The 11,555-nt window shown below is 37.5% G+C and overlaps 2 protein-coding genes across 2 annotated transcripts in view; one reads left to right on the plus strand and one right to left on the minus strand.

Annotated features, from left to right (window-relative positions):
• The first annotated feature begins 552 nt into the window (after positions 1 to 552).
• Positions 553 to 2,564, plus strand: S100G (S100 calcium binding protein G). Its single transcript, XM_010151424.1, has 2 exons — positions 553 to 672; positions 2,457 to 2,564. The coding sequence occupies exons 1-2, from the start codon at positions 553 to 555 to the stop codon at positions 2,562 to 2,564; spliced, it is 228 nt and encodes a 75-aa protein (XP_010149726.1).
• A 1,846-nt stretch (positions 2,565 to 4,410) lies between these two features.
• Positions 4,411 to 11,555, minus strand: part of CTPS2 (CTP synthase 2) — a 25,517-nt gene continuing 18,372 nt past the window's right edge. The window contains exons 9-13 of the mRNA XM_010151425.1: positions 11,002 to 11,090; positions 10,136 to 10,230; positions 8,907 to 8,969; positions 8,244 to 8,287; positions 4,411 to 4,434 (exon numbers count right to left, since the gene is read on the minus strand). Coding sequence (XP_010149727.1) covers positions 4,411 to 4,434; positions 8,244 to 8,287; positions 8,907 to 8,969; positions 10,136 to 10,230; positions 11,002 to 11,090 — 315 coding nt within the window. The remainder of the gene's footprint in view (positions 4,435 to 8,243; positions 8,288 to 8,906; positions 8,970 to 10,135; positions 10,231 to 11,001; positions 11,091 to 11,555) is intronic.

Consider the following 11,555-nt stretch of genomic DNA (forward strand, 5'->3'; position numbering starts at 1 on the left):
AATGGCCTATAAAGACCAAATAAACCTACATCAAGTGCAGTAGCAGATGCCGATCCTGATCCATTTCAGAGGAAAAAAAAAAAAAAATCTCATTTCTACTGCTAAAGTATCCTATTTCTTTGACTACTGAAAACACAGTAAAAGTAGTGCGCTGACTCAATGACAAATGCTCATTTCATAATTAGGGTGGAGCATGCAAGCAACTATAAAGGTTGCCCCAATCTGAGATTCTCACTTCTGCTGGGTACATTTGAAAGCTCTGGATTTTCAGTGAGGTAAGCATAACCTAATCACATTGGGTGTTTCAAACCTTTGAACTTAACTTAGATTATTTTTTCTTTTTGGAAGAGTCAATCCAATTCTACAGGGGGAAAAAAAACCCCAACAACAACAAAAATCACACCCCGTTCTTCATCTTGGTTAAGTACTAATCATTGCACATGGTTAGTAAAACAATGAACGGGGTGTCAGATGTATTTCAGAATTCTCATGCGCAGGATTGTTACTGTCTGCTTTGTCTGCAGTTATTCTTCAAGACAACATCTGAGAAACATGGCAGATGAACTTCTGAAGGCTTTTACCCAGTATGCTTTAATGGAGGGTGGCACCACTGTCCTGTCCATTGGTGGGCTGAAAAATCTACTTCAGAATCAATTTGCACAGTACCTGAAGGTAAGCTTCACCCTTATTAGACTCACTATGCTTCCTATGAAATGGATAGAAAAAAGGAAATACAGGCAATAATGTGGCAAGGCAGATTGTAGTGACCAAATAGTTTCACTGATTCCATAAATAATACTTAAATAAGGGTCAGCTTATAAAACTTCATTCACATTAATGAACAGTAGCTCCAAACAGAGAGCTGAATTTATAACAAAGAACTATGAACTACAATGCAAAAATTTAAGAGGCTCTTTTGTTCAGGTTTTTTTATGTAAGCCAAATTTCACCAAGAATATTATATCTGAGTCTTATAATTTTTTTTTTGTTTCAGTCTAAATTATAAATTGTGAATCTAGAAAACATATAGAAGAAAATCTATTAACCAAGTAAATCAGTAGGACAAATTTAAAAGTAAGAGACATGAGCCAATTTCTGTCCAGATTAAGTTCCCACCATCACAAAATAAAAGAAGATTTGCCATTCCAGAGAGACGCCAAATAAAGAAAAGAGATGCCACCAAGCTAGACAGAAATACACATTTCCCGCAGCTGGGAGAAAAAAAAAAAAAAGTTCTGATTTCATATATATTCTCTGCCAGACGTTTGCTGAAATGCATTAGGACTCAATTTAGATTCTTTTGCTAGACAAATTCTTAAATACTGTGTTTACCATAGCTGACAAAAGCAATTCTTGCTAATGGTCTGAAAGAAGCTGCACCTCAGTAGAAATATATTTTGAGAACTGCATTAACCCAATTTAGTAATTTCATTAATATGAAGTGGGTAATTAAAAAAAAAAAAAAAAGAAAAAAGAAAAGGGGAGAGAGGTCCCTTAGAAAACATGTGAGAAATTAACTGCCAAATATTAATAGGAAATGTGATGGTAAATTCAGAAATATAATGTTTTTTAATATTGGCTGTAGACAATTTAGCACCATACCCATTTTCCCAGATCTGCGGAAATGGAAGCATTCAGGAAAAGCAATACTGATGTTTGCTGCCTGGATATCAGACATTTTCAAGCACCTAGTCTGCTTGCAAAAATACGTGGCACCATAATACGACAACATAAAAGCAGGACAGGACATTCCAAAACATGCATAGACATAAAGTAGGAAGAAAGAAAATGTTTTAAAAATTAAAATTATAAATCAAAATTGGTTTTATATTATTTAACTAACCTGATCAGGGATGTTATCAGAACACTCACTGCATCAGGATGTTACATGCACTCTTACCAGAAATAAAAGATGCTAGTAATCTAACCTAGATTTAATACATTAGCAAGAATTTTTCAACAGTGAATGCAGTATTCCTAGCAGAGAGGGAGAAAAGGGAAGGAAAGAGACTTCCAGGTCCTGGTTCAAAGCCTAATAAAAGTAGCAGCACATTTTCAAATAGTGCATGTGGGGCCTAAATTAGTATCTAATAAAGCCGTAGGTGGTATACATATTAATTTTTATTGGTGATTATGTACATGCTGCAGCTATTCCACCTGCTCTGTTTCCTAAATTCCAAACTTACTAGCAAGACTGAAGTAACCTGTCTGAGCAATACTTGATACTTCTCAAATGGTTATCGCATCTTTGTTAACATTTTTGGCAGGCAATAGCAAAGACTGTATTTCTAGTTTAACCAGTAAAACTGGTAAATATAACACTACCAGTAACACCTTCAAGTAACACTGACTGTTATTGACTGCATCACTTCTTGCCAATATTCCTCATAGGAAAATAGTCATGGCAAACTATTTATTATTCTTTTTTTTTTTTAATTCTTTTCCTATAAAAACAGGATTCATTCTCACTTGATAACATATTAAAATCGTTGGACAAAAATAATGATGGAAGTGTCAGCTTTGATGAGTTTGTGATGATTGTAAAAAAGATAACAGGACAGTAAGGCATCTGCAAGAATGAATGTCACTGCTTTGAAGGAGAAGAGCCTGGCGTTCGTGTACATTATACATATACCTAAACCCATGGATTTGTTACAATTATAAGGTGTACAAAATAAAGATTTGACATATAACAAAGTGTGTCTTGTGTTGTTTCCTTCACATTGGCTACCCATGCTTCTCAGCTAAGCTGCCTCACAATTAGTTCAGAACTACCTGTTTCTATTTCATACTACACTTGAGAAAGTGTCATGCAACAAACCCTGTTTCACCTGAGTTATTATTTGGAGCTCTAGAGCAATTCAAATCAAATGGTTTCTAAAACGCACAAAAGGAAAGATGCATCATTCCATCTGAGGAGTGTCCCCTAGTGTATACTATTCAATATTCCTCCTAGTTCAGTTTCATCATTCACGTAAGATGACACTTCCATACAGTAAACAGTTCAGGTTTTTAAAACGAAGTACTTATTTTCCGTAACAATGTAACAATGACAAGTATGATGACTCTAACGTTACATGTTCGTTGTAAATTACAGTCACATAAGTATGTGCTTTATTTGTTATGACTCTTGCAAATGAGAATACCTAAGTATATACATGAACAGAGCGACTGCTGCTGCAATTAAAGCAACGACTACATTTATTTGGTGCAGTTTTAACCTTTTCATTGCATGATTCCCTGTGACATATGGATTTTCACGCATGTAATTCATGAGGAATTACAAGAATGGAAATTGTGAAGAGCAGTAGTTCAGTGGATTAGGCACTAATCCTACTAGAGAACTTGGAATTTTGGACTGAATTTTAATATAAACATCATCCATCATCCTGAAATCAGCTAGATCTCAGAGTTACTTAAGGATTTAAAGACTCAACTTAACTGCAAAGCCCACCAAGTGCATTCAAGATCGCATACTACAGTGGTTCCTAGCCCTGAATTTCCCCTCCATGAAACAAAGAATAAACTACTCTACACCAGTAATGCATGAATAGAAGCCTCAAAAAGTATGATATTAAAACATAATACGAGTGTCCTAACACGCTCCTGGGCCATTCTTTTTAACAACTGGCGGGTTTGTGTAAATGTGTTACATTTTTTGGAAAAGAAAATCATAATACTTATTACTTTTTTCTGGTTTATTAAAAAAAATATTCTAACAGTATGCTTTGGCTTCAAAACTAAATATACCACACACGCGTTTGCTTACTAGGCTGTGTTAGCTACTTTACACACACAAGTAAAATCACAGAACTTTAAGAGGTGGTTTTCCATGATTGGCGCACACATTCTTTTCTCCTCGTAGACAAGCTTAGAAAGTTTTGAATTCGAACAGATTGCTGACATCCTGAATAGGGAAAGTGGACATCAGGAAACAAACATGTTGTGAGAGTGCCACCTGCTGGCAACATCTATTTCTGCACAATTTCTTGAGTTTATAAAAATGAACTTATTTTAGCAGGTGCAGTATCTGAAGTTTCACGATCCTTTACGAGATGCAAAGTTCATGAAGAACAATGGTCACAATTAAAATCAGCTTTTTTAAATTAAAAAAAAAAAAAGGGCTTTAGAATTATTTCTGGAGTCTTCCCCCGCTGCACCCAGAACAGTGTAAGATGTTGCAATAAAATTGACAAAGAACGTAATTAAAAGGCTCATCCAAAAAATAAATCTAACTTCACTATTAAAGGAAGGCAAGGGAAACTGAATAAAACAAATAACACTCTTGCCTTCCAGTGAATCCAGTTCATTAGCAGTTCAGACTATACAGTTTCCCTTCAAAGGAGTTAATTTTAAAAATATCATTTGCAACAGAAAACTCCTGCTAAGCACTGCACTCAGGCAAATGCATTACTTTTCTGAACAGCTATCTTCCTGCAAAGAACAATAACAATTTAACTATCATTATTATCAAAAAGACTAGAAAGCAAAGCAGAAAGCTTAAGAACATATAATGGAACATGACCTGCAAATAATCAACCATGCTGAGATTAGGAACTTGAGGGACTGTGATCAGTACTCACGTACCTCCCTCATTTTCTCTACTGAAATCAAACGTGTGTTGAAGAACTGAAGCCAAAACGTTAACGTGGTATTTTGACAATGCAAATGCTACGGGGTCTGCCATATCAGAGGGCTTTCTTTTTTATCTTCAGAATACACATTTTTAATTTAGGCCTAACAAAAATACCGAATAGCAACTTCAAATCTCTCAAACACATAAATCCCATCTATTAATAATTTCAAATTGTAGGTCTTATTTCCTGTAAGTTTTCGTCATAGATATTCACTCAGATTTTTTTCCCCCACCTACAGTATTTTAAAAACACCATTTTGGCTGTTTTACATTATTAAGTCATTAACTTCCAATTTTTTGTATGCAGAGACTACTATTTTTTACAAGGTATTTGAAATCTTAACTCTAATCTTACCTCTACTTGCAATACTTGCAGTCATTTACATGCCAATATAATTTATAGTGATACTCCTCAAAATAAGAAATACAGGGTGTTATACAGGATTTCTGTCCTATATAAAGTTACTCCTGAGCCTTTCTGCAGAACCAAGGTTGAGCAACATTTTTATTTTAGCTGATCTGTTTCTACTGACTATCATTACAACAAAAACATTTTATGGTGCTCAAAATTTTTTACTAATCCAGACAATGCTCTTCTATAGTACAACAATTTGTGTTATTTTATTTGAGACACAGTTGCCAATAATATAACTTCTCATTATTCCAGCCACCTGTTTTTCGTTTGGAAGCATAATTCTGAGTTACATGATTACTTGACAATCTCAGGTTTTATTTCTAATAAAAAAGGTTCACATTTCCATAGAAGCAGACAAAAAGGAAGCAAAGTAGACAAAGATATTCTGTAGGTACTTTAGAAGAAACTACCTAGTAAGTACCGTTCTGAGTATTTGAATGCTTAGCAAACTTAGAAGGGATGTAAGTAGCTGAATATTTTATGGTTGCCCCTGAGTTCCCCTGCCAAACTACATATTTGAACTCTTGTCTTTTTTTTCTTAAAAATAAAAGGAGGTAAAACTACTGCCTCACAGATTCACAGAGTGAAAGGGGTTGGAAGGGACCTCTAGAGATCACCTAGGCCAAACCCCCTGCCAGAGCAGGATCACCTAGAGTACATCACACAGGAACAAGTCCAGGCAGCTTTTGAACATCTCCAGGGAAGGAGACTCCACCACCCCTCTGGGCAGCCTGTTCCTGTGCTCTGTCACCCTCCCAGTGAAGAAGGGTTTCCTCATGGTCAGGTTGAACCTTCTGTTTTCCAGTTTATGGCCATTGCCCCTAGTCCTGTCCCTGGACACCACTGAGAAGAGCCTGGTCCCATCTTCCTGACACCCACCCTTCAGATATTTATAGGCATTGGTAAGATCCCCCCTCAGCCTCCTTCAAGCTAAACAGACCCCGCTCTCTCAGCCTTTCCTCATATGGAAGGGGCTCTGGGCCCTTCATCATCTTAGTGGCCCTGCGCTGGAACCTCTCCCGTAGTTCCTTGTCCTTCTTGAACTGAGGAGCCCAGAACTGGACACAGTACTCCAGGTGAGTCCTCACTAGCGCAGAGTAGAGGGGGAGGATAACTTCCCTCAACCTGCTGGCCACACTCTTCTTAATGCATCCCAGGATGCCTTCCTTTCTTCAGTTTCCAAAGGAGCAGGAAACAAAAGGAAAGTACACTGTTTTGGTTCAATTAACTTTCTTGGATAATGACATACCTACATCAGTTTGGTAGTTCACAGGCTTCATTAATCTGCCTCTCTTCCAATTGTTTTTACTGAGTTGTTATTATATAGAATAACTAAACAGTTTTCAGCATAAAATGGACTCTGCTAGGACAGAACATTTAGCAGTTGTATTTATTGATAGTGCAGATTTCCACCTTGGAATGATTTACATGTGTTTCTTGCCCAGAACTGAGATGTCAAAGATTAGGTTAAGATGCTGAAATATGACTGGTAATAACCAATTTCAGAAACTTAATGCAGCCCAGAACAAAAGAATATCCATTATATGTGCTGCAAGCATACTGCTTTAATTGTAAATACTGTATTAATCTTCTACGACACATACATTATTTTCTTATTGTTATGGCCACATAATTTTCTCTTTAACATATATACCTTACTTGCCCTTGAATGCAAACTGCAAATCACTCAGGTAATTACTTGTGGAATACAATTTTCTCCTAGATAGATTGTAGTAATACACACTACAATTTCTGTAACAGAAGAAACTGCCAGTAGGGCTGCAGCAGCCAAGCATCTGTGTTCCCCACTTCAGCGAAGTGTGGAGCTCTGCATCAGAGCCAGCTACTTCGAATGAACCTTGGAATCATGGAGAAAAACCATCAGTTCCAAAGGGGGACTCACCCCCTCCTGATGATTTGGACTGTATCCTAACAAGGTACCTGAGGTGACTAACTGAAATGCAGTCATGAGAAGTTAAATAAAACTGGCACTAAAAAGCCCCAGAATCAGTCTTCCACACTACCCTTGCTTCCCAAAATTTTACAGTAGGCTTTCAACACCTTCCACATTTTACAACATATTGCTATTATGAAATTTACCTCACCAGTGAGTATGTCTTCGCATACATTCTAGAAGGGTGAAGGAAGATACCTCTTATGATGGCAAGACCACAGATTTGATGTCAAATACAAAGTTATCTTTTTTTCACCTGAGAACATTTCCAAATGCCACCAAGTTTTAGCAGCAAGTCTCACACACACTCTGAGGGTCCCTAATTTACTTTCAGCAGTTCAGATTAGGTTCTCTCTCCTACGCATAAAAACAAACTTAACAAACAGGTCAAATGCTTTAAAAAACTCCTATCTGCATGTTTCAGACTAAGCAGATGTGGGAAAAAAATATTTTATTTACAAACACCAACAAAACTCTTTGGAAGGAAATTGATACAAAACCAGTAGGTCGCTACAAGCAACCCACCTAATTTATCAGTAGAGCAGATATTGACATCTTTCACCAAGATACTACTTTACTTCTCACACGTATTTCTGTTCCATTTCATTTTTATTAAAAAAAAAAACCATCTCTTTTACTGATCATTTTTTAAGTTTTACTATTATGACAATGTGTTACTATACTCTGCTGAACTAGTAGATACCTGGAAGAACTCCACTCTAAAACTCTATCATTGGCATATAATACAGAGAGCCCTGACGTATCTACAGCATTGAATTTTTTCTCAAAAGGACTGAGAGACGCATAGGGGAGGAGGAGTGTAGTGGTTATTTATATAAAGGAAAGATAAGATCTTTTCAACAGCTTTTCATGGAATCCTTATCTTTTTATGTGAACTTTTATTTTGATAACACTTTCTAGCTTCCCTTTATATTTTATTCTCTAGTAAAGCCAACCTAATCATTATTGTCTACTCCAGCCTCAGTCTACAGCCAAGGAAACTATTAGAAAAATTACAAAAATAAAACTAAGGCAAATCACAGAGGTGAGCAAGTGAAGGAAAGGGACTGTTAAAAGAATACACCTTTTTAAACAATAATGAATAGGGACAGGAGAACCCTCTTCATGTCCTACCTTATAAAAATACAGATAGAACTTGACTTACACAGAGGTAAATACCTTTTTAACAGAAGATGTACGTTTACAAAACATATGCAGGAAAAGAATTCAGTACTTACAACCGGATTTTTTGTGTCTGGGTCAAATTCTGTAGAATTTGCATCTGAAACAGAAGTTCAAAACAAACACAGTACATTTCCATTGTTCTACATGCAATACAAACTCGTAACAACAGTTCTGTGGGATCTTAGGGCTTGTCTGCCTTTAAGCTACAATCTTACATGTTGAAACACATACTGCACCACTTTTGAAGCAAGCACAGGAAACACGACCTCAGCCACACACATTCCCGTTCCTACTTCCCAAAACTTTTTCCTCTCAGCTCTTAGTGGTAGAAATTCATTGCTGAGCCAAAGCTCTCCATACTGCAATGGCTATGGTTTAGCTACTCCAACTAATGAAAGCAAGCGAGAAAACCACTGCTCACTTTTTGGTCCTCACCACCTGCACGCTCCAAAAGAGAACACGGAGGTGAACGGTAAGCACACTTTCTCCTACACTGATGGGATCAAGAAGCAGGTTTCAATCAATCTGCATGATAAGAGTTACTACTCCCTTGCACAGAAAGGTAGCACAGCATGCTTAGCTGAAAATGATCATGTTGCGGGAGTACCTAATGATCACAGGATCATTGTAATAGTTCTAGTAATAGACATACATTTCACACACAGAATAAAACATCTTCGAAGCAAATTCTATTCACACTAGCCTACCCAGCTCACCTTTCCAGTTCAAACAGTTTCTTGCAAATTCCACAACTGCTAATTGCATTCCCAGGCAAACTCCTAGAAAACAAAAACCCCGTAATTTAACAGGACAAAAAGCAGGACTGACAAAGTACTTGCTGTTCTGCCTTAAATCTGACTGCTTAGAAATCTTGGAACCCAGTGTACATACACAGACTTACCAAAAAGCTAAAACAAAAATGGCTGCTCTGTGTGAAACTCACTCTTCAAACTTGGCACACTGTAAATAACTGTCACATAATTATGGGCTTTAAGACCTTTCGAAACTTTTTTTTTCTTCTCATCTATTTTACCAATAATTACTGCAAAGACAAAAAGAAGCTGAAAGCCTGGCTACATCCAGATTCAAATTTTGCTTTGGCAACTAGTCAAAGTAGTCAGTCATAAAACTGTAAGAAATGTGGAGTAGGAACCAAAGCTTCAGAAGCACTTACACAAACAGCACTTACAAGGGCCTGTAGTGACAGGACAAGGGGCAACGGGGGGAATGAAAGCGGGGAGGTTTAGATTAGATATCAGGAAGAAAGTCCTCACAGAGAGGGTGGTGAGGCACTGGAACAGGTTGCCCAGAGAAGCTGTGGATGCCCCATCCCTGGGCGTGTTCAAGGCCAGGCTGGATGAGGCTTTGAGCAACCTGGTCTAGTGGAAGGTGTCCCTGCCCATGGCAGGGGGGTTGGAACTAGATGATCTTTAAGGTCCCTACCAACCCAAACCATTCCATGATTCTATGATTAGCTTACAGGCCAGATGGCATCTTTAGCCTTTACCATAATAAAATATACCAGTAAATCAACAAAAAAATTTTAATGTAGCAAATGTGTCCAAAGACCTATGTGTTCTGCACACTGATGAACATCCATAATGATGCTGATTTAATTACAATGAGAAGCAAAGACTCTCCACATAAAATGTGAACCTAGCAAATAAAACCTTTGGAGTAGGGACAGTCATCTTCCTTCCTCATACAGCAGATGTAGTATATGTAAATAGTGCCCAGGGTCATAGTCAAGACAAATATTCACAACAGCACACGTTTCCTTAAGACAAGGCTCCTTCCCTAGCATGTGCTTGTTGGTGGGTATGGGTTTTTTGGGGGGGTTGGGGTTTTTTTTGTGATTTTGGTTTTTGGTGGGAGGTTTTAATCAAATCAATTAGCTTGCTATATACCTCCAAAACACAATAATTTCTGACTCTAAGGATCTTACCAAGAAAAGGTTTTTTCTTTGTTCTTGCCCAGGAGATGGCTTGGAGTTTGCCTTCTGTTCCCCTAATTCCAAACCCTCCTGGGACCAGAATGCCACTGTAATGACAGCCATATATAAAGCAATGAAGAATCAAGCCAGCAAAGTCCATACAAATTGAAGAAAGACTTTTGAGGTTATAACAAAGCAAGCACAATGCACAAAAGGCATGGTTTCTATGACTACTCGGAATACACAGAATTTAATTCTAAATTTGGAGATTTGTCTCTTCTACCCACCCCAATTCTCATCTGACAAACCTCACGCTTCACAGTAAAATTCCCACTGTTCAAATGTGTATTGCTTAAATAAACTAGCTACAGTAATAGCTAGTAAAAATCTACTACATAATAGTAGACACGAGTAAGAAATAGGAAGAAATTAAATGCATTTTGACAACACAACATCCTTTTAAAAATACAAATTGAAATCCTGACAATGATTCCTAACAGAGATGTTTGCAGTGTCATCAGCATTTACTAAGCTTTTATCTACTTACCTTTCACTATGACACTTGTTAACAAAGTCAATAGTTTGACAACTGACCTGCACCATAAAGAAACTCTAGCTATCCAGAAAAAAAAAGATCCACCCACACCCTGCAATCAAACAACTGCAACTTGTCTGAAGAGATTAAAGCAGATTTTGAGGATATTGGTTGATATTATCATTTGCTATGTCTGAGGTTAGTCACCAACCACACACATCTATCCCTTTATGTAAGTAACAGAAGTTTGGATGCACTGAGAAATGATTCACTGAACCATTTTTCATCACACAAAAAATATCACAGTCTGCATTTGGGATACAGAATACCCACTGCCACTTACTCTGCTTTGCACAGTTTGTGCCACGCCTGGTGATATTTCACTGAGTTCTCTGCTTCTGTAGAACGTTCAAGTTCTGTTGAATCTATGTACTAATAAAGAAAAAAATGCAATAAAATAGTCTTCCAAAGAAAGAGCAGCATATATATCCAACTTTTAAATAGTATTAAAACAGAGTTTCAAGTGAATTTCCCAATAAACTTGTAACAACTTCACTGAAGATTCAGTATTTGCTCTGAAAACCCAGTATTCGTTCTAGCTGCAGCAATCCATGTCCCTTTCTTTGCGTGTAGCTCCCAAGTTCTGCCGGCCTCCAGTCCTCATTTTGCTATCCTCCAGCTAAGCAGACTTGCTAGAATGCTTGACAACGGTGTACCCAAGTTTTCTTCCTATGGAAATCAGGGCACCAGTCAAGGGGTGGTGCTGACCTTACACTGACACCCAAATGAGACGTACCCAGGGTGTTCACTTCCTCAGCTTTTGGGTGACACGGTTTAGATAATCGTATGATAAGACCGTATAAACCTGCATTGTCTAGCCTGTGAGAAAGGCATTCC

The sequence above is a fragment of the Eurypyga helias genome, unplaced genomic scaffold, assembly GCF_000690775.1.
Source record: "Eurypyga helias isolate BGI_N326 unplaced genomic scaffold, ASM69077v1 scaffold12355, whole genome shotgun sequence".
NCBI classification, from domain to species: Eukaryota; Metazoa; Chordata; class Aves; order Eurypygiformes; family Eurypygidae; genus Eurypyga; species Eurypyga helias.

What these genes read in the sequence shown, in the direction of transcription:
- S100G (XM_010151424.1), top strand. Translation starts at nt 553, where the DNA reads ATGGCAGATGAACTTCTGAAGGCTTTTACCCAGTATGCTTTAATGGAG. An exon ending in AATTTGCACAGTACCTGAAG is followed by an intron (nt 673 to 2,456) that starts GTAAGCTTCACC and finishes CTATAAAAACAG; the next exon opens with GATTCATTCTCACTTGATAA.